Consider the following 26,101-nt stretch of genomic DNA (forward strand, 5'->3'; position numbering starts at 1 on the left):
TCTTGGCGATTACATTGTTTTCTGTCGTCAACTCAAATAACATATATATATAGATACCTCATCAGTTTCTTGTAAATTTACATCCCCATACCATCTACACACCACACCTCTATCAATATGTTCAAACCACCACCCAGAGAACGAGACCTCAACACTTTGTCCACCGCTGGATCGAAGGAAACTAGTAAGTCTCCCTTGTCGCAATTCATCGCCTAACGCATATTATGCTAACGATGTGATCAGCGAAGTGGGGCAAAGCCAAAGGTGTGTTCATCTCAAGACTTCGCGTGTATTGAACTAATATGTGGTCATTCTCTAGCAAAACTCGGTTACATCGTTGATATGTTTGTTGAACAATCTGCTCAATCAGGAGGTGTAGCTTTGACTGGAAAGACCGACCCTATTCCTCAGAAGAAGTAAGGGGGTTATCCACGGTATATGTGAATTACAGTCGCGGATCGTCCGTAGTGATTGACTCTAAGCTAATTTAACAATCAGTGTACTTTAAGAAGCTTGTATATTACTGAATGCATCGTATGGAAATTACCCTCTTAGTACTGCGTCAAGTTTTCTCTCCCCACCCAATATAGTGTTCTTCTGACCCAAAGCATTCACATTTTCCTCCTATAACATCTTTCCTACACCTCTTCGAACGATAACGTTTTTGAATCAAACAATAAAGTCAGAAGGTCTTGAACAATATTTTAGTAACATGAATGGAAGATGATGGTTGTTGGTACGCCTTTTCAACGTAAACGAAGATGTTGACGTTAATGGCTTAGGAATAGAATCGAATATGTTTAGGTTTCATCTGGTCAGAGCGGGTAGGAGATATCTCTCAGTGTTGACATCCACCCATACACGCCGTGTGAGTTATTGATACAAGGGTCGTGAATCAAGGATATCGAGCAGCTTCATATCCGTTCTGCTTTGCTTTATATTTTGATCAACTCTACTCCGCTCACCTTCCTTGCGACTTCGCAGGATATAGCATCATATAGATTACTTAAACTACCACAAATCTTTCATTGTCTGTGCCCTTACACCAGTTCATTCACTTGTAGACAAATCATCTCCGTCATCGTTGCATAATTGTAAACGGAAAAAGCAAAGTCCGCACGCCCTTCCAACACATGTATCGATAAGCCAATACAGGACTATATCAAATTATACCTTTTACCAAGGTGAGAATTCTGAGGTATAGGATACGAGTCTACCCGAATGAGTCTCCTTAGTACTTTTATCAATCGCATCTACCATTCCATTTACACAATCCTCAACAGTTACTGGAGCTTCATCTAAGCCGAAAAGTCTGGCACCAGCGTTACCCATATCGGTTTGAGTAAGTCCTGGGGATATAACGAAAGCGACGATATTTGGTTCTTCGAAATGGATGCGTCGGGTGAGCCAATGTATGGCAGCTTTGGAAGTTCCGTACGCTGAATTTGGCCAATTTGGTGAGGCCTGAAAATTTGAGAGTCAGCTTTGTAAGTTACAATGCTAAAGAAGATGATGCTTACTTCGAACGATCCCGCAAGTGACCCTACATTGATGAATTTTGGGTTGCTGGATTTATGTAAAAGAGGTAAGGTTGCTTGGTAGAGCCATACCACACCGTATACGTTCACTCTGATATGCGCATCCAGATCGGATATTTTCAACTTGGCGACGGTAGGACTGATGGTGGTCAAATTAGCATCTTCATGAAGTGAACTTGACTTACAAAGTGTTTGAAATACCAGCATTGGCGATGACAATATCAATACGTTCTATTCCTTGTTGCTTGAGCTGTTCAACCGCTTGAAATGCATCATCTTGTATCACAGCTTCTACCTTAACCAATATAGCTTTACTACCTTCACCTTTTGGCAAATCGTTTAATGCCTTGGAAGAACTACTGTAGATGTCCCTGTTCGCAGCGATAACGATATGGTTGGGTAAAGCGATATAATGTTTGAAAAGCCCAAGGCCGATACCTCGATTTGCTCCACTAATGAGTACAATAGTTGATGTCGACATGGTGTATTTGTTGGATCCAAGTTGAAACTTTGAACGTAACATGTTATCTGACGATAGACGAGATATTTATAGCATGAAGTGTTATGTGGCATCAAACAATACCATACAAGGGATTGATGACGTTGTACTGTACGCGACCATGCATAAGCATGGTTTATTGTTATCTACTTGATGAACCCTATGTATGTGTTGTTGATGCTCAAACACGATCGCAAGGGAATGCTGATGCAGTATGTCGAAGATAGCGTTATCAGATGGGAATGGTGACTAATGATTGATAAGCTCGGTCTCGGTCTAAAAACCGCCATCGGTCATCATGTATCACCATCGATACCTGTACCTACCATAATATGTAAAAAAAGTCGTTTGTTTCATCTGTTTACAATATGGCGTGATGATGGTTGCTACGCATTGCCCCGACTCAGTCAGCGACTTCTATTGTATAATAGCTATCGTCAGGCGTAAAAAGATGGCCGTGCAGTAGTGTGTTGTCCGCAATGAAGATGGATATCCCGCACGAGCCCATGTTCGAAACAAGAATCATAGTGGTTACCATCGACCTATTTGTTGACTGATGAGTGCTTAGTATCGCTTTGGGGAAGGATACTTTTGTGCTTTCGATGAGGTGATTGGGATGCTAAAATGTCGAGTCGTTGGAGGTGATTGAGAGATAACCATAGTAGTGATAAACGGTACGTGCCATGTTCCGACGCGAAACAAATTTCAATTTATCATATGCATGTCATGGTATAGCTCACTATGGACCGAATTACAGACTTCTAGACAACGTTTTTTTCTTCCTCCATACCGCGGTGTTCCGATCTCTATATTGCATCTGCTATTCCATCTCGGGATTGTTTTTGCAGAAGAGATGAGGATGAGCAGGGTTGGGAAGTTAAAGGAAACAGATACAGGGACTGGGTATGGAGGGCGTGAGTTAGTTTGAATATTGAATAATTGATGACAGGTAGAACCCACATTCAAGTGAGCGTGATGAATTCCCGCTCACACTCCGCTCGATTCCCCACGATCCACTACCCGTCCAACTTAATTATCCACCCTACAATCGACTAAATCGAAGTTCACTGTGATGCTTGTAGGTTTCTCCAGGGTTCAAGACGGTATTAGGAAAGTTCTTTTGGTTAATAGCATCAGGATGTATTTGAGGTTCTAAAGCGATACCAGATCTATATTTGATTTCCATACCATCGTGACCAGCTTGTTTGAGATTTAAGGGTTTTCCATCGAAGAATTGAATACCAGGTTGATCCGTCCAAATTTCCATCTTGATGTCTTTCTTGGAAGATACTAATTCAGCTGCACGTCTAAGCTTACCAGTATGATCCCTCAAAACCCAGTTGTGATCATAGTGGAAGTCATCATCTGTTTGGATAGCTCTGGATTGTCGGAAATCATATGGTGTACCTTTGACAGCGGCAATTTCTCCAGTTGGAATGAGTGCATCGTCGACAGGAGTATAGTGATCAGCTTCAAAAAGAAGAGAGTGTTGACTAGTATTTACACCGCTGGTACCGTTGAGATTGTAGTACGCATGAGAAGTAAGATTGACAATAGTGGTTTGGTCGGTTGTAGCTGTCCAATCCATTCGCAAGGTGGATTTATCGGTGATAGTATAGGTTACTTCTGCTGAAAGGTTACCGGGGAATCCTTCTTCTCCATCAGGTGATTCATAACCTAAAGTGACTGAAGTAGGTGATTGTTTCTTGATAGTCCAGTTACGTACGCCAAATCCTTTTATTCCACCATGACATACGTGTGTATTCTTCTCATTGAGCGTGATTTGATATTGTTTATCGTTCAGTGAGAATTTACCATGAGCGATTCTATTGGCAACACGTCCTGGAACAGCACCGTAATGAGATGATTTGTTGGCAAGTTGATCTTCAAAAGATGGGAAACCAAGAACCACTCTACGTTTACCTTCTGGGGCATCTACTTGTAAATCTTTAATTGCCGCACCAAAGGTAGTGATACTAGCTTCTGTACCATCTCCTTGTAGCTTGACTTCGAGTACATCTTGACCTTCAAACTGACCGATGACTTGGGAGGATTGAGACATTGTGATGGTTGTGATAACTTATATAGCTTTCCTGGTTACAAGGAATGATGAGAAAGAAAGATAGATGTTTGCTTTGATATAAATTGCAACGCGATATGAGTGAATAGAATAAAGAGTGAAACGGTGTATGAATGTATGGTGAAATGTGATCCTTTCGGCCCGATTTGTCACCGGCTATTTTGTATTTTGTGCATGTGAATACTTTAATGCGTGTTGTAGAGACGTACTTCTTCCACTTCTTTTACCTCTGATCAATCCAGTCAAACGAGACACACCTTTCATCTCTATATCTCTTGAACATACACTCAGCAGCTCGATTTGACTTTCTCCTTGAATAGCTTTCAATAAACAGACACACCATTCCGACAACAGACTACAGACTACAGCGCGTTTCAAGTAATGACACACACTCTGCTCTATCTCCTATCAAAAACTGGAAGCGCAATACCACTTAATGGCCTATTCCTTACGGCTCACTCTTCCTTCTCCATACCTTGAAGCTACCTCAGGACACATTGGTGAAACCCGGATCGGATGTCTCTCTTGACAACAATGGAGCTATCTAATACGCTAGATATACACATGCACAGATCTCTTTCAGTCTCCGTTTCAATCATAACCGTCAATAATGACGTATCAAGATCCATGAATGGACTCCCTCTACCAAGTTTAGAGTATCGATTTCATCATGGTATTCAATCATTTTCAGGACTGAATGGGTTTTAGTAAAAGTAGTAATTCTGACATCCTGGCAGCTCACCAAATTGCTCTCTCCGGCTGGTACCAAATTTGACGTCACTGATCGACTTCCCGCGAATAAATCTTTTCCTGAATCCCGGGTGCGATTTGCAGGAAAGTCCCTCTTTTTCATTCTACTGGATATGCTAATGACGTTGAGGTACAACCGGGTCTAGAAAGAGTCTTTTTATTTTTGATATTCCAACAACGAGTGCATAAAAATTTGAATACATGGTGAAGTCAAATCCGATGATTCATATTTATCCAACTTGAACAACATTTCTGTTTCTTCTTTTCTGTCTACCATCTAACGAAGAACGAAAGATATTTCACAATGTTCACCACTTTACTCATCACAGCTGCTCTCGCTCAAACCGGTCTTGCTGCCGTCCAAACTCTTACCTCAAGTGGACAATGTCTTCAAGTTGATGGTACACCAGCCAACGGATCCCCAGTCACTCTTGGATCATGCAACAGTGCTAATAGTCAGATGACTTCAACAGGTCAACAGTGGGTGAGTAGATATATAACATCGAATAAACACTTTCTAATATCAAGTATATAGGTCATCTCTTCTGGAAACAACGCTGGTGTCCAATTGTACGGTACCAACTTCTGTTTGAATGCTCAAACTAACGCTGCGGGTGGTGGTATCAAGTGAGTATTGTGTTTCGTCTTTTTAATATCCCAAAAGAGGTTTTCATGGCTAATGACATATATAGCGTTGCTGATTGCGCTCAATCAACTTCTCAAACTTGGTACTTGACAGGTGATAACCGAATGTAAGTCATTTGCCGCTACATACATACATTTTGTAATTGACATGATTTTTAAATTAGTGCTATTACTGGAGGTACCCAATGTCTTGATCTATCCAGTACAACTCCTCAAACACAAGTAAGCAGACCCCTTCCGATCATAGAATCTCATACTAACATCACTTGGTAGAATTGTGCGCCAAATATCGCTACTCAAGCTTGGACCCCTACTTTCCTCTTCGATACCCCATCATCTTCCTCCTCAGCCGCTTCCGCTTCCGCTACCAACGCTACTTCAAGTGCTACCGGTGCAGTAGCTGGTGGTGCTGCCTCCTCCGCTGCTAGTGAGTTTCAATCCAGGTTGCAACGAACCTTACAAAATCGAAGACGCTGATCGGTGATTGCAGGTGGAGCTTCCGCTGCTGGTTCAGCTGCATCAAGTGCTGCTTCAGGTGCATCCGCCGTCGCTGGATCCGCTACTTCAGGAGCTGCTTCCGCTGCTTCAGGTGCTGCCTCTGGTGTCTCAGGAGCTGCTGGAACCGCCACCTCTGGGGCAGCTTCAGTTGCCAATGGTGCAACTTCGGCCGCTGGACAAGCCACTTCCGGAGCAGGATCCGTCGCGGGGCAAGCTACTTCAGGTGCAGGATCCGTCGCCGGAGCTGCCACATCAGCTGGTGGTGCAGCTACTTCAGCTCTCGGGTCTGCTGCAGGAGCTGCTACATCCGCTGTTGCTGGTGGAGGATCTTCAGCCGGATTTTCAACATTTTCTATGGTTCCTCTCTCAGCAATCTTAGGTGTAGCTGTAGGTGCTACCTTACTCGTATAAGGTTGGAATTTATGACTTTCGGAAGTCACATGGACATTGCAGCAGATCATTTCGATAGATGATGGAAACCTTCTTGGCTATTCGTTTGCTGCTATATAGCCATAGATTTTGATACAAGGACCAAACAAGTATAATACATGCAATACATATATTCACTACAGCTCTCCTTATCTGCCAAATAGCTGTAAGAACTGATACTTTCTTGAAGAATGGAAATTGATGAAAAATAATCGTCTCATGGGAATTTACACGAGCAAGATCACAATATGCGTAAATATGATATAGCTAGTTCGCTTTCAAGGCAATCGTCGGACCTCATGACGAACAGCAAAGTCAGTCAACCATTTCAGTATAAATAAACCTGAATCATATATCTGATATCTGTGAGGATTCTCATGCATGGAGAATAGTCTTTCGTTGACAAAGTTCTACATATTTGCGGAAATTACGCCCCGATTAAAGCATTACCAGAGAGCGTAGAGTAAAGACTGATTCCGTTTGGTCCACCACAGATTTGTTTGGCGTTACCACTACAAGGCATGTTACATTGGGTTGAGAATGCGCCAAGTGTTGCACCATTCACGAGGGAATTGCCACAGTAGCATTCGGAGGAGTACTACGAATCAACGACAATCAGCATACGGTAAACGTATTGAAGAAATCGTTTAGCTCACCTCAAGACCAGCAAAAGCGAAACCTTTATCGGCACAGAATGAAGTACATTTCTCCAGAGTCATATCGTTTGTAGCAAGCGAAGCACCGTTCAAAGCTCTACCACCAACTTCCTGAATACAACCTTGTTTTGACCAAGCACCAATAGTAGTGAGGGAGTATAATAGAGAAGAATCCTTGTAAAGTGAAAGTAAATCTGGACCACCACAGGTTGTACCAAGTTGACCAGGACATGGCATATCACATGAACCAGTTCGATCCAAAGAAGCACCGTTGACAAGATCGTTACCACAGTAGCATTCTCTGTAGATCTTTATCAGCTAAAAACGTTGTTTAAGTGATAATCGACCTACCTTGAGTATTCGATACCAGCCCATTGCATACCTTGTGATTTACAGAAGGTCAAACATTTACCAACAGTCATATTCTCGTCATATAAAGAAGCACCAGCGAGAGCTCGACCGGATGTACCTTCCCTGACACAAGTACTTGGAGCAGCAGCCCATCCATCGGGTAAGGTGACTTTGACGGTGGTAAGATCGGAAGATAATGATCCGGCTGAAATTGCTGAATCTTTAACGAAAAGGGTCAAAGCACTGGGTCCACCACAGATAGCTTCACTGCCACCACATTTCATGTTACAGTTGGTTGATGGTCTAGTCAAAGAAGCTCCATTAGATAAGGTAGATCCACAGTAACATTCTTGGGAATACTACGATAAAATGTCAGCTCTATTCATACTAAAAAAAGATGGTCAATAACTCACTTCAATACCGAAAATGTCAAAACCTTTACTTTCGCAGAAATCGGCGCATTTCTTGTAGGTCATATCACTTGTCGCAAGTGCAGCACCGATTAAAGCTCTTCCTCTACTACCCTCAGCGACACAATGGGTAGAAGCTATCGACCAACCTGATGGGATTTTGGCAGCTTCGACAGCAGCGGAAGAAGCGACAGAAGCGACAGAAGCTAATGATGCTGAGTAGGCAGCTTCGGAGACTGATTTTGAGTAAGCGAGAGCAGATGAAAGTGCGAGGTCAACTGTTGAAGTGGTAGGAGCGACTGTAATCGTAGATGATGAAGCGATAGAGGTAGAGGTAGAAGTTACTGAACTAGAAGCGGTTGAAGATTTGGCGTTTGATGCGGAAGTGGCAGCGGTGGAAGTAGCGGTAGAGGTTGAAGAGGCAGCTGTGTTTACTGGACTGGGAGCAGAGGAACTACTTGGTGACCAGTTTGAAGCAACTTGTTGGGCGTTCTTCAAACAATTGTTGATTTGAACGTTGTAGATATTATCGGTAGTCATCTCGTAAGCCCAGTTGGTAGAAGCACCAACATCACCAGCTTTTCCTTGTTGGATGTAACATGAAGTTGTGAGGGCATCGATGAGATTATAAAAGTTATCACTTCTACCATCAACTTTCCAGTTGTACTGAGTACCGGTTACAGCTGGAGCTGGAATACCACCAAGAGCACCTTTGAAAGTTTGTAAATCCCCAGATACGGTTCTGGCTTGAGTAGCAGCAGCAAAGTTGGCAGAAGCGACGGATGATGTATAAGTACCAGAAGCAGATTGAGCATTACTCAAACAAGCGCTGACCTGAGAGTTCCAACAAACATTTTTGTCGAAAGAAGCTGAACTTGATGAACATGAACTAGCTTGAGCGTAACATGATTGTTGTAACGCAGAATAGAGGTCACTGTATGTGGTTCCACTTTGTACCCATTTGTAGTCGCTGACTCGGGTGACGGTAGGAGCAACAACACCACCGGCTGCTTGAGTGAAAGTTTGGTAGTTTCCAGCTGCTACGGTGGTAGGGGCCGTTGTAGGTGAAGCAGTGGAAGAAGAGGTTGATGATACCTTTGATGAAGAACTGGAGGCAGCGGATGAAGAGGACGAGCTTGAAGCAGTAGTTGAAGATGATGAACTTGAAGCTGCGGTTGAAGAAGATTTCGAAGATGAGCTGGAAGCAGTAACTGATGATGAAGACGAAGCAGCGGCTTTTGAACTTGAGGTAGCAGCAACTGATGAAGATGAGGATGTAGCACCAGCTGAATCACCTTTAGACAAACAATCTTGAATTTGCCAACCATTACAATCACTGACAGCAAAAGGTTTGTTACCTTGTTGATTTGCTTTGTTTTGACAATCGTTCATTTGGAAGTAACATGAACCATGAAGAGATTCAGTTAAGAAGTTGTATTGTTGACCTGAAGAGTACCAGAAGTTACCGGATTTAGTTACAGCAGGAGCGTAGATTGATCCAAGACCAAGATTGTAGACTTGAAGATCATTTGAAGCTCTCTGAGTAGTGGTAGAGGTTGGACCGGTAGTACTTGTGGTAGCTCTTCGATCGTTGATAGGACCAGCTCCAGCGACTGCAAGGTACGCGAGAACCGGTAATAAACCATAGATGGATACCATGGTGGAAAGATTGAGAGGTTAAAAGAATAGAGTAGGGAATAGATGTGAGTGGGTTGTCGATTTACAAGAATCCAGGACGAGTTACTAGGATTGGGTGGGGAAGAAGATTTCAACGGGTTTGCGATTCTGATAGATTGTAGTTGATGGATGGGGAAAGAAGATCATATTTGTCATTATGTTGATTCTTCTTATATCTTGTTTGAGAAAGCGATAGAAGCTTGGGAAAAATTGATTTATGCTTGGCATACGAATACATACTGCTTGACCCGAGACACTCGGTACCACAAACGAAGGAATGTCGAAGGTTATTAACGCCATGTAGTCACTCTTGTGAGAAAGGATGGTACTGTATATGTTCTACAGCATTAGTGGAAACAGTAAGGTGTTACCAAAATTATAGGTCAGACTCATTCCGCTGATCTCGGATGGACCTCACTTGAAGAAGCGAACTCATCGTCATCACCGAATCCGATTCAGGTAATTTACGATAATTTGGCGTAAAAGACAGTTTTTTGGTCACATCCGATGGTAAAGTGGCGTCTGCCATCCCGAGCGTTCTTAACCGTTTTCTCACAATCATCAGAAACATATGATGTTAGGCTTAAGCCAATGCAGGAACGGATTTTCCGTACTTACCACGTTTAAAGAATAATCTTTAAACGTAAAAAGGAAGAGGGTGTAGCTTCTTTACCAGAACAGAGCTTATGAAATTTAGCGACAAACCTATTTTCATTCGGTCGATCAATGATTTTCCTAAATTCGATTAACCCACTTAATCCTCATGATGTCTTCGGGCGTTTACAAAATTATGCCAACCGGAAAAAGGGTTGCCATGCGTTTACCTTTCAGCGAGAAAGCTTTTGTCTAATCAGAGCAAAGTAGCACGATGACTAACCTTGAATTTATGGTAAAAAGACGCCATAGATGTACCGGCTGTCGACTCTTCTCAAGATGATTCACTGTTGCCAGCTTACTATTCCTCGTTATTATTACTGTTAACTCTATCAACGCCTCAGTGAGACTTAAAAAGAAAAGTAGTGGTCAGGAATGTTCGAATGCAGTTTACAAAATCATCAACCAGTTTCACCCCGGGAGTATTCTGATAATTTGCCTTGAGTGGAGGCGCAACATTTCCCTCTCATATGCGTTGTTCCTTTTGGAAGCATATTCCTGTAAAGTTCAAGATACTTGGCGAAACACATGATGACTACTTCCCAATCCACCTTTATACCGCGATCGGAAGAGGTCAACTCGGTTCTAAGCGCAGAGAACGTCGAAGATGCCAATACCATATCAGCATTTCTCGCGTCACCTTCTTACCCATTCGACTTCACCGATCCAGATGATACAGTTTATGTATTGATTGGCAGTGCAATCTTACCTACTGTAAAAGCTACTCTCGACCATATTGCAAAATGCACAGATCCAGCAACTCTTGTATTGGCAGGAGGAATAGGTCATTCAACTTCGCTATTGTATCAAGCAGTATCTCAACATCCTAAATATTGTAGTCTTTCTGATAGGGTTGAAGGTTTAACAGAAGCAAAGGTATTTGAGCTGTTACTTCTGAATTTTTGGCCTGATCTCAAAGATAGAATCGAGAACGGAACGTTAAAGTTGTTGATAGATGATAGAAGTGCAAACTGTGGTGCAAATGCTATAGAAACGAAGAAGGAATTAGATAAACATGGTATTCAGCCGAAAAGATTGTTCATCGTTCAAGATCCTACTATGCATCGAAGAACTTTAGCTACATTTAAGAAAGTTTTCGAACATGAGAAAGTAGAGCTATTACCATGGTCTTTCTTCCCAAAGTTATCCCTAGATTCTAATGGTACAGCCTCATGGGATATTTCAAGTCAAATAGTGGGTGGGATAGAAAATTACGAGTTATGGGAAACATCAAGATTTATTAGTCTGATCTTAGGGGAGATACCTAGAATACGTGATGACAAGAATGGTTACGGGCCACAAGGTGCAGGATATATTGCTCATGTGGATATCCCAAAGGATGTGGAAAAAGCTTGGACAAGATTGAATACTGCGTTACAGCAACGGACAACTTGACACTAGTACTTGATGGATATCGACATGCTTGGTCACGATATCAAAGGTGAGTACCGATATCGTACTATTATCAAGCCATCTGTACGCAGGACGATGTCTCGTTATCTAACATTTGTACGATTTCCGGGTGACAGCGACAACTGCTTTAGACTTCCACGAGATTAATACATATATCACCAAAGTTATCAGATGTATCAGTCCTCAAAACCACTTATCAAATTGAGATCACTAATCGGTAAATAGACTTTATGCAATTTCTCTAGCTCTTGATTAATATCTCTCCTGATCCTCTGCAAGTATCTGTCCAAGCTTCCGATATTTTTAAATCGAACTTCAATTTTGGAGGCAAGCAACCTCGATTGTGCAACAATTCTAAATCACCGGAATCTGTTCCATCTAAAAAATCCTCTTGGATAATTCTTCAACTCTTCTATAACCTAAAGTTATCGAAGAATAAGCCCAAATCGTTCTGACTGCTGAGGTACATGAATGGAGTTCTGTCCTCTACCTTCACCATACCTTTCTAACGTATCCCGATATGTTTTACCATTCGGTGCAAAGCTCTGCGGCCCATATCCACCATTATTAATTATTATCCCTTCTCCACCAAATATGTATGATCTAATGCTACAGAACCTGAATGATCATCTAATGGTTTCAACCTGTCTATAATAGAATTCCTTGAAGAGTTATGACGAATTATGAATTATTCATTTGAATCGATATAACCTTGAAATCTATCTATACCATTACCATATCGCATTAAACAATCAGCTTGATATATAGTTTGATCAGCATGATCGAAATGTTGATTTGGGGATCTCCCTTGGCGATAGTACAGGTGCATTCAGATATGTATCTCGTAGCTCAAGTATATCGTTAAGTTCTTCAACCCATTTATAAAATTCAGGATGTCTTGAATACCAATGTACTACATCAACACCTTGATATATGTTCCACAACCTCCACTCGACCAAGGTACGAACAATGAAAACAGAACTCCGAATATCTGTCAGCTATTCCCACTTCACGCATCTGTCTCTGATACTGGATTTCGCGATGACAGAGGACTGTGTGTGATCGGTGATCATACTCTGCTCGATTGAAATGGTTTGTTCAGGACAACTACTTCGAGCTTAATTACCAGTTTCTACGGCTCCGGTGATTACCCAAATCGATTGTGTGCTGAGAGGTGGAGCGGCTCCATGAGTGGAGTGAATCTAGATCTTCCGCCTTGTATGCAATTGAACCATATAAGATCTGGAATGATATGGATATTGAATGTATTTAGTGATCCCCGGTTCCGGGCTTGTTAGCTTCAGTGTAGTCACAGCTATATCGGTGCAGGCTCTTTCTACCCTTCTAGTATACATCGTGTTATATGCATTGAATATGAATGTATGTACTTCTCACCTTAATCTTCTACCTTAACCTGATTTAGCGGCACTCAATTGAGTGGTCATCCATCCAGTCAAAGCTTTAACATCACCACCAACAGTAACGATATCGAAATGTCGATCTTTTTGGAATTTAGCAGCGAATGCTCCATCTGGGTATAAGATACCGATTGGGAGGTTATGTTTTTTGACAGCGGCATGAATTTTGTCTATAGCTTCTAAGAATATAGGCTCGTCCCATTTAGGTGGTGCGTAGTATTGAAGAGACATGGAAAGATCATTTGGACCGATGAAAATGGCGTCTATGGGAAGCCTGAGTCAATACCGCTGAGGGTGTATGGAAGGATGATGTTGAATAAATACAATTCCTAGAACTCACCAACACCAGGTACAGCAGCAATTTCCTCTACATTCTTCAAACCCTCTTGAGACTCGATCTGAATGATAGTAAGGATGTTTTTGTTGGCTGTCTGGAGATATGTAGGTGTAGGGATACCATGAGCAGTCGCTGAGAAGGGAGAACCTTGACCTCTGATACCCATTGGTGGGAATTTAGCAGCATTTACTACTGCTGCAGCTTCCGCAGCTGTATTTACTAGAGGTACCATCAAAGCACTGTATCGGAGGTGAGTGTCTTAACTATATTGAGATACTCGATGGAACTCACTGAGCACCAGTATCTAAAGCTCTTTTAATCAAAGCTGCATCTGTTCCTCTAATTCTAACTATTGGTGAAACTCCAGCAGCAGCGATGGCGTTTACACTGTCATGCATATCGTTGTCACCGATGTTACCTGTATGTACATTTTAGTATATTTCAATGATATTCAATTTTTCTGCGATTAACTCACCATGTTCACAATCAACAATGACATACTACTCGCGTTACCCAAATTTAGCTCAATATATCTCCTAATAATAACTAGGTTCACTCACGTCCCATCCTGCTGCTGCTATAATTCTAGAGGTCCAAGCAGTTCCTAAGAATTGGAAAGTACCGAATACATCTTCACCTTTCTTCAATTTACTGAATAATCTCAATTTATCTTGAGAAGCTTTCAAAGTTTGTTCATCTACACCGGCCATTTTGAAACTGATTTTGCTGTATTTTGATAGGTAATGAACTGATAAGATACAGGTATAGATAAAGAGTAGGAAATGGAGATCTGTTGTTATGCTGGAATAAGTTGGAAGTTTATGTATGAATATGGTGTGAATATGGGGCTACATATGGAGAGAATGAGGGGAAGAATTCCTCATAACAAATGAGTCGAAACGGATTCCCCGATATGAATTTCCGTTTAAATTCATGAAAACATTTCCAACAACATCGATATACTTTTCGAATATTCACCTTGAATCTCAAATATATACATATATGTCAACATCAAATGTCGTTTAAATTGACTTTTGGGGATGTTCTTCCCTTCCTTCTCTTCAGCAACAAGTCATGTGAACAAAGCAGCGGCTGCTATAGCTATTAACCCTTTCAAAGAAGACTTGATATAGGTCTGAATAAATAGACCTCACTTTGATTTCTTGACTTTTTCGTGCCGACCACAACCGAGGCATCGGCTCAATCCGATAGAATAGGATAATATGTTGGAAATACGTAACATGGTTTCATCTTTTCTCTCAAGATGTGTAGCGGGGATGAGATTAATGGGATGGTGTGGGTGCCTATTGTGAAGAATGGACAGTTGGTAAGGACTGATCCATGTATCGTGTATGCAGGTGTACAGGAATCTGTTCGACATGCCCCCTACTAATAGGTGCTGAAGCGAAGTTGGACAGTAGCTCATTGCATCGCAAAAGACCATGTCTACTTTTCGTGAGCATATATGCTAATATGGTACAGGTCGTTCAGTTGAACTATGTTTAGGAAACAATATAAGGTATTCATGGATCTAGCTTTGGAATCACCATCTTTGACGCATATTTCAGATGTCTTGAAGTTCTCGTTGCCGACAGACAAGCTGTAAGACCAATCACATCAGTGCGCGTATTATAGTAAATGTGCAAACCGATGTAGGCATAACCCAGAGCACCAGAGAGAGCGTTCTTGTCTATGCATATACTCTATGTTATCAGGCTGAAACGAAATGAGCATACGATGAGTTGAGACGTTACATAACAAAGATTATTGTGTCTGATACGACTTATTCCGATAGATAGAGTGCTCAAAACAGTATGCAAGCGACGTTGACCTTGAAATGTACCCGTCTTCCATATATGTGCTGTATATCGGGATGCATACTCTTCCGCAGATAACACAGTGTCGAATACTTTTCAACCAACCGTAAAATTTCTTTTGAAAAGTAGTCATGCGAGACCATATTTCTCTACTTTGATACATATAGTACAAGACCGGCAATTTCGGTAAAAAATATTCAAGGATTCTGAAAAGCATCGTAACCCAGATAAGGGGGAATGAGTGAAGAATACAGAGGGGAAAACTCTGAGGAGCTATATGTTGCAGATCAAGCAGGTTCATTTTGTATCAGGGATTTTGAAAGGGATTAAGGGATAAAAATCTCATTTTTTGAACAATTTTGGGATTTGGTACCTTAGGTTGTCTTTACTGCTTGGAAAAATAACAAAAAATATTCTTGCTCCACCACCAGGAGAAAAACAAAAAATAATTTTCGAAAGATAAGGATTTTTCAGTATATTATTCTGATAGATACGATCTTCTTGTATAACTAAAATCAAAAAGCATATATGATATAGCATATCGCCCTTTTCATCATCTTCAGGTAGATATTCATATCATACAGCATCAGCAAGATGGTCAACTTATCAGCACATCGAATAAATGAGGCTGTCGCAAAGACATTCGTAGGAAGATGGTTTAGATTAGATGGTAGTGGTCATCCTCTGGCCAGACCAGGTTCAAAATTCTTGACTGAACTTAGAGCTGGTACAGTTACTGCTGCAGCGATGTTATATGTAAGTGCATCCGCTTTCTATGTTATAAAAGGAGGTAATTGATCCTTATTTGGTTTATAATTACAGATTATCAGTGTTAACTCCTCTATCCTTTCTGATTCTGGTGGACCTTGTGTATGTGAAGCAACCGCAGATGACCCTATCTGTGCGACCAATGAAGCCTACGCATTGTGTAAAAACGAGCTTAGACGTGATTACGTTACTGCAACTTCCTCCATCTCCCTTATATCAACCTTCTTAATGGGTTTATTAGCAAACATGCCTTTAGGTTTAGCTCCTGGTTTAGGAGGTGAGCGAATGTCTACTATCCGAATTGTCTAACACAGACTGACAAAGTCAAACAGTAAACGCATATTTCGCATACAGTCAAGTTGGGTTCAATGTGAGTTACCAGAAAAATCCGACAAACACTCTTTGTATGTAGACTAATAATGTTGCACGACACCCAGGGTACCGGTCCTATCTCATATCATGAAGCACTCGCTGCAGTATTTTTAGAAGGTATCATTTTCTTTGCACTCACTATTCTTGGTCTTAGACAATGGGTCGTTAGATTAATCCCTCGATCAATCACTACTGCTATCGGTGCTGGTATCGGTCTTTTCCTTACAATTATCGGTCTTAGTTCTAGTGGTTTGAATGTTATTTCAGGTGGCGTATCAACTCCTCTTCAATTAGGTGGTTGTATTTCAGAATACGCAGATGCTACAACTGGTTTCTGTAGTAGTCATGTACTTCAAGATCCTAGAATGTGGCTTGGTATCTTCGTTGGAGGTGTTCTTACTGCTTTCTTACTATTGTACAGAGTCAAAGGTGAGTAATATATAATAACCCATAGATAGCTGTGATTCTGCTGACACCGCCTTAGGTGCCCTCCTCTGGCCTATTCTCCTTGTCGCAATCATTTCATGGCCCAGACCAACTGCTGTCACCGCTTTCCCTCACACAACATTAGGTGATTCCAACTTTGATTTCTTCAAAAACGTAGTAGCAGCAAGAGGATTCAAGTTATTAGGACCATCAAATGTAGATTGGAAAGCGTATGCCAATGGAAAAGTATGGGTTGCTTTGGTGAGTTGATTCATTTCTATGGTTTTGTGAGCCGATGACTCATCCTTCCGTCACTAGATCTCCTTCCTCTACGTCGATTTACTTGATACAACCGGTACTATGGTCGCTATGTCAAAACAAGCTGGATTATACGATGCCAGAGATGGTGATTTCGAAGGAAGTTCAGTTGCTTTCCTTGTCGATTCAGCTTGTATCGCCGCTTCAGGTTTATTCTTCGGTACCAGTCCCTGTACACCTTTCGTCGAATCTGCATCAGGTATTAGTGAAGGTGGAAAAACTGGTCTTACAGCTGTCACAACTGGATTCTGGTTCTTCATTTCTATTTTCTTCGCTCCTATTCTCAGTAATATTCCTTCATGGGCTACTGGATCAGTCTTGATCGTTGTTGGTGCTATGATGATGGAAAATGCTACCAAAGTCAATTGGGATTATGTTGGAGATGCCGTTCCAGCTTTCGTTGTTATCGCTGTTATTCCTTTCACTTGTAAGTCGAAACCGCATTTTCCAAAGATCCCAAATTAATGCTAATCCCTCTTGTAGACAACGTTGCCTACGGTATCATTGCAGGATTAATCCTCTTTATCCTCTTACACAACATCCCTAAAGCATTAGGTATGGTTTCACCTAGATTGTTACCACCTGGATGGAAAGATTTGAAAGAACCATATAATTCAACCGCATTCTTGAAACAACCAAATGGTAAAGGCAAAGTATCGTTCTTAGCATTATTACCACCTTGGTTAAGAAAATTATTAAAAGGTGAAAAACGATTCTGGTCATATACTCCTGAAGAGATTCAAAGAATTTTAGAAGGCAGACAAATGTCAAAAGACTCTGATGATGCTGCTGCTAAAATGAGACAAGATGAAAGAGATGAAATGAGAAAAAGAATGGGCGAAGAAGTTTACACCAAGGAAGATGATTCTTCTTCAAGAGGTCACTCTGACGATGTCAATGCTTTAGAACAAGGTATAATGACAAGTAATCAATATGAATTAGAAAGGAAATCAATGCACCATTCAGATAGAAATCCTGATGATGTCAATGAATTAGATCAAGGTATCATGTCAAGTGGTCATCGTTATAATCCAGAAAGACAATAGATTCAGTTGTCTTTACTCTCCAAATATTAGATAAATATTATCTATCCGAAGAAATATCTATACATTCCTATCATTCCTATTATCTACGTACAATCTTAATCTGGCTTTTATAATTACATGCATTTTTGTTTATCATTTCTGAATCCTCCTTTGAAGACATGAAAGTTAGCAAGTACAAATACATCTAATACTTTCAATGTCCCTGCGATTGCTCCTTCATCTGCCCACACTCTCATAGATCCCAAGGTAAACGTCAATTCATTGAGCCATGAATGTCCCGTTACCTGAACGACTAGCGAGGTCGATATGATCTCATGCATAGGCCTGATGTTTGGCTGCAAACCCAATAAACTGATCGTCTATTACCGCTAAACAGTACGATTCCATCGGCACGCGACTTTTACAAGTGAGATATAACGTAAAATCCAGCATAAAATGAGTACCATCGTTATATTTCGATTTATGAATGTACGATATCTACAACGTCACGATCGAAAGTGACGTCAAAAATGTTCAAGATTACACAATTCTTAATTCAATACGCTACATTCATTCATGGTGGGACAGTTTCTGGTCAAGGTGCATCCGCAAGTCTCATATAATATGTAACTAGTTAGCTTTCCGAGTTTATGTTATCTTCTTTCGTATCAAACGAAACTAAACTCACAGTATCGAAACACACATTATCCCAATATATAAAACAAAATGTCTACTCAAAACTTGGTGAGTTAGCTGCGATTTTATGTAGACCGCTATATCATGCTAACCAGGATATGTAGCACACCGGTCCAGCCAAACACTCTGGTCACAAAGAAGCCACCGAAGAGCACACCACAGCTGCTCAACTCAACTCCCGAGTGAGTCATAACTTCTGATACGTATACCTCTGGTGAACTGTCGTCAATTAAGGGAAAAGTAGCTAATCTCACCTTATTTTCTCTTTCTATAGGCTGAAGGTGGAGATTACGAAAACTTGTTACAGACAAGAATCTTAAACAACAGTCAAGTTTCTAGAGCCGCTTTATATGATGAGGAAGATTTCCTTTGTGTAGCTTCATCAAAACAACAGTTCAACTTACAACCAGATGATGTTAGAAAAGTGAGTTCATCCACACCACCTTGTTTAGTTGAATCGTCGCTGATTGTTGAATCATATAAACAGATCCTTGATGGTCTTTTAACTTTTGCTAGACAAAATGATCCAACTGCCGCTAGTGGTGATGGTCACGCACCAGATAACATCAAGATTGGTAGTGAGGGTAATGCATCAGTCAAAACTGGAAATGCAGATTATATTGTAGCTGAATTATCAGGAAAAGTAAGTCGCATCACATCTACCCAATGAGCACCCTATACTTCTGGTCTAACAATCTCTTACCCTCTTTCAGCTCATCGTTGCTGCTCGAACTTCCAAACTCGTCTTACTTGTAGAAGGTACCGATGAAGCGAACCAATCTTCTCTCGAAGGTACCGTATCATCATTCACTGATAGTTTACAACAATTAGCGTGAGTTATTGTTTACCTTTACATGTGAACATGGGATAGCTAGCTGATAACCACAATCGGATGGTAGTCTGTAAAACAAAACCGCACATATTCAACATAAAACGTTATTGAAGTATAATGAAAAGTCAAATGAGTAAGAAGTAAACATGCATATACCATATCATGAGAAGAATGATAGTGAAGTTGCATATCATTGCGATGCTTAATGCAGGCTCCAATCATAAGACTTTGTGGTTGCCTCACAACCTGAATTGCATGGGACTAACAAATGCATAAGGCTATCAAACAAATCTCGTCAAATAGTTACTATTACTGATGATCTGACTCGTTGTCTGCCATATTCCAATACTAATTATACATATATATATATATATATATATATATATATATTTATATCATTGAAAGATCAACTATACTTTCCATTGACCTTTTGCCCTTGAAGTGAGAATAGTGGCTACAGCGAATAAAGCAACTCCTACAACACCCATTGAGCCAGACCAAGCTATTGAAGCACCATAACCTCTATCATCTAATATAGCTGCGCCTAGAGGACTTCCAGTTAAAGCTGCTAAACCCAAGAACAACATTGAAATACCCATCCTTGTACCGACTTCATTTTGTGATTTTGCAGTTGATAAGATTGCTGGTGACATTAAAGATATAAAAGCCCCTGAAGCTGCACCATATAATATGGCAACTACGATCAATCCAGCTGTAGATTTTGCTGCGCCAAAGAAAGCGAAACACATTGCTGAACTCAACAAGCACATTATAGTTAACAGGTTTAACGCTCCAAATTGATCGGCAAACATGTTTGGTAAAGTTCTACCGACTACTGATGCAGCATTCAAAATTGCTACCATGTAAGAAGTTAAATTGGCTGAAGTCCCGTTGAGTTCGGCAAAGTACTGTTCGAGGATTGACATTACATTAGTAATCGCTCTTGACAACGAGGGCTGGAAATGCTTTATATCGACTTACCTGTAGGAAAAAAATCGGGAAGAAAACACCCCAGGCAGTAAAGAAAGTACCGATACAGATTAAAACGTAGGGAGGTTCTTTGAAGAAAGATTTGGCATCTGGTTTAGGTCCATTGACATTTTTGTGACCTCTGTTACCACCGAAAGGTCTGATCAACGCAATTCCAAGCACTAAACAAACAGCAATCAAGATACCGGTGTATTGTACACTGTGCTTGAAGCCGGATCGTACGATAAGTTTATTGAGCATGATGGGTAACACAACACCTATAGAAGTGAACCGTCAGATCAACTACCAGATCAACTGCCGATCAAAGTTGGCAACTCACCACCACCTGAGGAACCAGTAACGACTATACCAGAAGCCAAACCTCTTCTTCGTTTGAAATATTGACTTGTAACACCAAGAGTTGGGACGAAGATCATACCCATTCCCAACCCTGCAAGAACACCTTGAGCAAGGAAAGTTTGCCAGAATTCTTTACAGATCGAGATCATATAGAAACTGCAATGTAGATGGATAATGTTAGTCAGACTCTAACGATCATTTCTAAAGTTTCACATCGTTATAAGGCCGATACACACCTGAATAAATGTAAGGAGCCACCAACAATAACTAGAGGATAAAAGTAACCTTTATCGAAAAGAGGTCCTGATACACCACCAGTCATAAACGTTAAGAATAGTTGTAAGGAACCGATCCAAGCAATTGAAGAACTTCCTTTGGTAGGATACTTTTCGAGAACATAGTAAGACTGAAAGACACCAAACGCATTTGCGACACCGAATGTGGCGAAGACTGAGGAGGTTAAATCAATGATCAGCTTACTTGTAATGATTGTGTTTCTTAACTGTTGAAGAGGAATCACTTACCTAAGAACCAAGCACCAGTTACAGTTGACCAAGCTTGGGTACCACCTTCTGGGAACAAACCATCAGGTGAAGGATCATCGTTATCCGATTTGCGGCTTATCTTCTCAATGTCATGTGCCTCATGGCCTGACTCAGGAAGAGATGGTATAGCTGCTTCACCACTCATTGTATTTGCTGATTTTTTTGTGCTTTACTGAAGTGCTGTGTTTGGGGTTGTGATATGTTGATGCTTTGAGATGTCTAAACAGTTATTGTATGCATCGAAACCTTTTGGGAGAGCGTCTGTTTATATATAATTTTACAAGAAGGCAGCCAATTTAATAAGACCGCGGTCATCGATGTTAAAACCGAGATCGGCAAAGATTACCAAAACGTTTCGGCCATATGGAGTTACATTTAATCTGTAACAAGCTTGAAACCGTTTCCTTCTGTATTGCATACATCGGACGGTATTCCTAAGATAGATAAAATAATGACCAAGCTCTATCGGTCCCGAAATAGAAACAAGAGATCCATCATTGATATGACCAGCTAAAGATTCCAAAATATCTGCGAGGTTTGACCGTTAGGCGGATAGCCACCATTTCGGGGGGTTGCTTGATCATGCAAAAGGCACCTTGTACATCCTCCACTCCGAGCTCTCCAAAACAAGCCAGTAGGGAGATCCTGAGTATAAATAGGTGTTAAGAATGATATGACTGATGAACAGTCTTCGAAAGGGAAACATCAGTTCAAACCATAGTCGGACTTACAACATTGCCCGTCCGAAGCATATACAAACTATCCCAGATACTACTCAACGGATAAACTTCTTTCGGGTTGCCCCCTATTTGTTGGTAGATGTATGCTTACTCGAGTGACTATATCCATAAGCAAGCCAGCAGTGAGGGAAAATCTTGAATCCAGTAAGTGGTACATGCTGTGGAAATCTTTGAACATATCAGAGGTTATCAAGTCAGGTACCGATTGCAAACGGTACAGATTTTCCCAACCCTTTTTGGAGGTAAATGCTTGCGTGCTCACACCTTACAGGGATGTGGTAAGAGTAAAAATGAGTTGATGATTGGGAAAAATGACCTGAAAACGACTTTAAACAAAAGACTACTAAGTAGAACAGTGCCTATCTGGCAATAACACCACGGAGTTATCGGTTGAACCGAGATCTTTCATGGATAAAACCGAGTTCAGTAACTTAGCACAACAACAAGAAGCATGTCTACATTTCTACCAGTAATTGTATCTTTTTAACAGATATCGAAAGCTCATGACTTGTCATGCATACATGTTCGTGGTTATACACACATCTTCATATATCATCACATTGCATTTGATTGCGTATCTTCAGAGGATTACACTCGGTTTTAGTCGCTGGATATGACCGCCGAAGAACAGACCGAAGAACCTAGACCGGCTAAGAGGAAGAGGATCACAGTGAGTTTCAAATGCATATCATGAATCCAATGTCATACTAATATGGAATCAACCGCAAGGTATCGTGCTTAGCTTGGTAAGCAATATCACTCCTCATTGATTTCGCTGTTCTCTTCTATACGTATATATGCTTACGTGTTCGATATTTGCAGCAACAAACGTAAAGTGAAATGCGATAGGACTTGGCCATGTAACAATTGTCGTGCTAGAAATGAAAGTGATACATGTGAATACATGGAAGGCCATCAGCCCCCTCCTTCGACACCAGCGCCCAACGCAGTAACATCAAATTCTGCAGAAGTAGAAACACTCAAAAATCGAATGGCAGAATTAGAAAATCATATCAAACGACTTGTTAATCTTGTTGATCATAAATCACCTTCAGCAAGTTCCATTCCAAAAACCTCACCTCTATCTCATGGCACTTACGCTACTCCATACCCTTCTCAAAATGTTCCAACACCATCATCCACCACTAGCTCAACACTCTTATCAGCTAATACATGTGGACAATCATGTAGACTTGATAAACATTTTTTAGCTTTAGATGACTTATCAAGAGGTTACACAAGTTCACCAAGCAGTACACCTAAAAATGACATATCATCAAATTCAACATCGAATCGATCAGACGTTCCTCGTATGGCGGAAGCTTGGCCAAATATATTTATGGCAAATGATTATAAATCCAGTCAAACGTTATATGATATTGTGGCTGCCATACCTAAAGAAGATACCTTGTTAGTTCTAGTAGATCATCATTTTAGTAATGATGGGGTTTTCTGTGAGTCAGATACCGATTCAGATCACGCATACTTTATGGCGACTGACCTATCTTCCTGCCTGTTTTCTATCAATTTCTTCCCACTCAGGGCACTTTGTACAAGAAAACGTTTTCAAGTGCGAGCTTGTACAATTCAATCAAGTACGATATACGCCCAATATGCTTTTAGTAGATCCAGCTTGGCTTGCGCTATTGGTAGCGATTCTACGGTACGTGACTTTTGAATGTACGGATGAGTACGTTATATCAGCTAACGTGGATGAAACAATTAGAATTGCTATAGCATCCCTTCTTTCAGATAACGATCTCGCAGTGGCTTTGTTGGTTGGAGATAAATCAGCATTGGAATCGATGGACAAACTACTCTGTGAAGCATTCGAGACAGCTCTTCATGGCTCAAGAGTGTTACATAAACCACAAGTCAGAATATTCCAAGCATTGTTAATCTTGCTCAGTTCCAAGTGGGTGTATTTTATGGAATCATACACGATCATTGTCTCACAAAATATTTCTCTTATAGACAATCTGGCCGGTTCTTGGAGCATAAAGACGAAAAGGGTGTATTATGGCATGATGTCGCGGTTAGGTGAGTTTATTCGGTAAAGTGTGTCGAAGATTATATAACTGATAAAATGTATAGTATGTGCAAACATCTACGATTAAGTTCGACTCCAGAATCGACAGACGATCAAGATCTTCTGGTTGATCCAGCATTCCCTCCCTTCCCATCCCTCTATACTCGAGAATGGATTTCCCGATTATCTCATGGGTTGTTATTCATGGACGAGGTTATTACTGCTATAGAAACTGATAGACGTGGAGGTGATACGAACCACTCTATCCGACTTTCAGCTGGTGAGTGGTAGGCAAAATAGTCGCACCTCAACTCCTTCAATACCATTCATATGCTGACCATTATCGTTAGCCGAAGTTACTACACCATCACCCAAAAATTACCGAGATGAAGATTTATGGAATGACAAAGCTGATACCCAACAACGAATTGGACCTCATCCTTCATTTATATTGTGAGTCTTTTTTCCATCTTAATGTCATGCTGGAAAATAATACCCCTATCGATTTTCGATTGATAGGACCGAAGTTTCGTTTCAATTACATGGATTTCGAACTGCGTATTTGTGGAAAACCATCTCTGGATTGATCCGCGAGCCTTCAACTATGACAACGGAGATTGTTAGAGCAATTGACGCTGATATACGACAAGGAGACTATGAATTATTGAGTCTCAGAACAAGTCATCAGTTAAATCGAGTACAAGATATTCTGCTGGAATCTTTTCATGGGTAAGCATTTGCCCTTTTGTTATCCCAAGGACAATTCGCGATTGAGATCTAATCCCAGTCGTCAATCAATCTGAAAGGTCATATCAGCAGAGATGTCTTCGGCTACATCGTCATTTCTTCCTTCGAAGTTACGAGGATTCATTGTATGATTTTTCTCAATCAGCAGCTCTTTCAGCCGCACGCGCAATCATAAAAGGTCATAAAGACGTTGTTCAAAAACATAATACGTTTAGTGAGTTGACAGAACCAAGGTTATTTGCTTGTAATTCCTTTTTAGAATTTACCCCTCATAACTTCGTTCTCATTTCGATATATCTATCTTAGATCCTAGATTTTTGGCTCTGGTCTTCTTCTCCCATCATGTCTCTGCGGCTACATTATTATTCATTCATGGATGTTTACAACCGACTGCACGCCAAGGTATACAAGAAGAACTTCAATCGTCTCTGGAATTATTCAGAAAAGCGCAACCACCTAATGGCTGCGAAGACCAAGAACGGTGGTATACAAGTGTGTCTCGTGGGAGATTGTTCATAGAAGCAATGCTGAATGTAGGTCTTAGAATTCAATCAACTTTCCTTTCCATGATCCAAGTCTATTAAAGAATGCAAAGGAGTTTCAAGGATTCTGACTTATCATCTTAACAAGGCTTTATATGACAATCCACCAACCGATTTACCCAGTATCGAAAATTACATGATGAATCTCAATAGAAGAGGTGTAGAACCCATAAATGAAGATAGGACAGTGATTCCACAGATGGTTGAAAATCAATCACATTCATTACCCAATTTACCCAACTTTTTCACATTCATCGATACAAGTAATACATACCAAACCAGCAATCCTAGCACAAACTCTGCAGTTGCAGCTGGCGTTTGCCAAAGCTATGAGACGTTAACGCCGGAGCAGACCCAAATGGAGTAAGTACAAGTTCCAATTGCTCGGTATCAACAATCGTGACTGATACATTGTTATGCAGCTGGGATAGTATGTTTATGGGATTTTAAACAAAATGGCAGTATTGTCGCATAATTTACAAAGGTGATTTTAGGTGAGAATGGATATGTTGATTGGGCATCTTGATCGATTATATGGTATACATGCATGGGCCATCCTG

The 26,101-nt window shown here is 40.8% G+C and overlaps 10 protein-coding genes across 10 annotated transcripts; 5 read left to right on the forward strand and 5 right to left on the reverse strand.

Annotated features, from left to right (window-relative positions):
* Positions 1 to 1,176: 1,176 nt before the first annotated feature.
* Positions 1,177 to 2,019, reverse strand: L201_005876 (uncharacterized protein; the record flags this gene model as incomplete). Its single annotated transcript, XM_066221604.1, has 3 exons — positions 1,177 to 1,464; positions 1,521 to 1,677; positions 1,724 to 2,019. The coding sequence occupies 3 exons, from the start codon at positions 2,017 to 2,019 to the stop codon at positions 1,177 to 1,179; spliced, it is 741 nt and encodes a 246-aa protein (XP_066077701.1).
* A 1,060-nt stretch (positions 2,020 to 3,079) lies between these two features.
* On the reverse strand, positions 3,080 to 4,099 carry L201_005877 (uncharacterized protein; the record flags this gene model as incomplete). The annotated part of the gene is made up of 1 exon (XM_066221605.1): positions 3,080 to 4,099. One exon carries the CDS (start codon positions 4,097 to 4,099, stop codon positions 3,080 to 3,082), a length of 1,020 nt encoding a protein of 339 aa, XP_066077702.1.
* A 1,072-nt stretch (positions 4,100 to 5,171) lies between these two features.
* On the forward strand, positions 5,172 to 6,421 carry L201_005878 (uncharacterized protein; the record flags this gene model as incomplete). The annotated part of the gene is made up of 6 exons (XM_066221606.1): positions 5,172 to 5,351; positions 5,403 to 5,494; positions 5,560 to 5,619; positions 5,677 to 5,734; positions 5,786 to 5,939; positions 6,003 to 6,421. 6 exons carry the CDS (start codon positions 5,172 to 5,174, stop codon positions 6,419 to 6,421), a joined length of 963 nt encoding a protein of 320 aa, XP_066077703.1.
* A 445-nt stretch (positions 6,422 to 6,866) lies between these two features.
* L201_005879 (uncharacterized protein) lies at positions 6,867 to 9,515 on the reverse strand (the record flags this gene model as incomplete). The annotated part of the gene is made up of 4 exons (XM_066221607.1): positions 6,867 to 7,037; positions 7,096 to 7,396; positions 7,447 to 7,805; positions 7,860 to 9,515. The coding sequence occupies 4 exons, from the start codon at positions 9,513 to 9,515 to the stop codon at positions 6,867 to 6,869; spliced, it is 2,487 nt and encodes an 828-aa protein (XP_066077704.1).
* Positions 9,516 to 10,718: 1,203 nt separating this feature from the next.
* L201_005880 (uncharacterized protein) lies at positions 10,719 to 11,582 on the forward strand (the record flags this gene model as incomplete). The annotated part of the gene is made up of 1 exon (XM_066221608.1): positions 10,719 to 11,582. The coding sequence occupies one exon, from the start codon at positions 10,719 to 10,721 to the stop codon at positions 11,580 to 11,582; it is 864 nt and encodes a 287-aa protein (XP_066077705.1).
* A 1,427-nt stretch (positions 11,583 to 13,009) lies between these two features.
* L201_005881 (uncharacterized protein) lies at positions 13,010 to 14,065 on the reverse strand (the record flags this gene model as incomplete). The annotated part of the gene is made up of 5 exons (XM_066221609.1): positions 13,010 to 13,281; positions 13,359 to 13,594; positions 13,647 to 13,773; positions 13,831 to 13,855; positions 13,916 to 14,065. The coding sequence occupies 5 exons, from the start codon at positions 14,063 to 14,065 to the stop codon at positions 13,010 to 13,012; spliced, it is 810 nt and encodes a 269-aa protein (XP_066077706.1).
* Positions 14,066 to 15,766: 1,701 nt separating this feature from the next.
* Positions 15,767 to 18,102, forward strand: L201_005882 (uncharacterized protein; the record flags this gene model as incomplete). The annotated part of the gene is made up of 7 exons (XM_066221610.1): positions 15,767 to 15,928; positions 15,995 to 16,217; positions 16,273 to 16,310; positions 16,378 to 16,741; positions 16,797 to 16,999; positions 17,057 to 17,483; positions 17,540 to 18,102. The coding sequence occupies 7 exons, from the start codon at positions 15,767 to 15,769 to the stop codon at positions 18,100 to 18,102; spliced, it is 1,980 nt and encodes a 659-aa protein (XP_066077707.1).
* Positions 18,103 to 18,807: 705 nt separating this feature from the next.
* L201_005883 (uncharacterized protein) lies at positions 18,808 to 19,613 on the forward strand (the record flags this gene model as incomplete). Its single annotated transcript, XM_066221611.1, has 5 exons — positions 18,808 to 18,825; positions 18,882 to 18,959; positions 19,052 to 19,201; positions 19,265 to 19,420; positions 19,491 to 19,613. 5 exons carry the CDS (start codon positions 18,808 to 18,810, stop codon positions 19,611 to 19,613), a joined length of 525 nt encoding a protein of 174 aa, XP_066077708.1.
* Positions 19,614 to 20,019: 406 nt separating this feature from the next.
* L201_005884 (uncharacterized protein) lies at positions 20,020 to 21,628 on the reverse strand (the record flags this gene model as incomplete). The annotated part of the gene is made up of 5 exons (XM_066221612.1): positions 20,020 to 20,517; positions 20,591 to 20,856; positions 20,919 to 21,094; positions 21,175 to 21,388; positions 21,463 to 21,628. 5 exons carry the CDS (start codon positions 21,626 to 21,628, stop codon positions 20,020 to 20,022), a joined length of 1,320 nt encoding a protein of 439 aa, XP_066077709.1.
* A 1,208-nt stretch (positions 21,629 to 22,836) lies between these two features.
* L201_005885 (uncharacterized protein) lies at positions 22,837 to 25,991 on the forward strand (the record flags this gene model as incomplete). Its single annotated transcript, XM_066221613.1, has 12 exons — positions 22,837 to 22,893; positions 22,966 to 23,677; positions 23,766 to 23,886; positions 23,950 to 24,138; positions 24,198 to 24,263; positions 24,318 to 24,532; positions 24,603 to 24,705; positions 24,772 to 24,981; positions 25,059 to 25,213; positions 25,306 to 25,532; positions 25,630 to 25,904; positions 25,964 to 25,991. 12 exons carry the CDS (start codon positions 22,837 to 22,839, stop codon positions 25,989 to 25,991), a joined length of 2,358 nt encoding a protein of 785 aa, XP_066077710.1.
* Positions 25,992 to 26,101: the final 110 nt, after the last annotated feature.

Source organism: Kwoniella dendrophila, chromosome 8 (assembly GCF_036810415.1).
Source record: "Kwoniella dendrophila CBS 6074 chromosome 8, complete sequence".
NCBI lineage: Eukaryota > Fungi > Basidiomycota > Tremellomycetes > Tremellales > Cryptococcaceae > Kwoniella > Kwoniella dendrophila.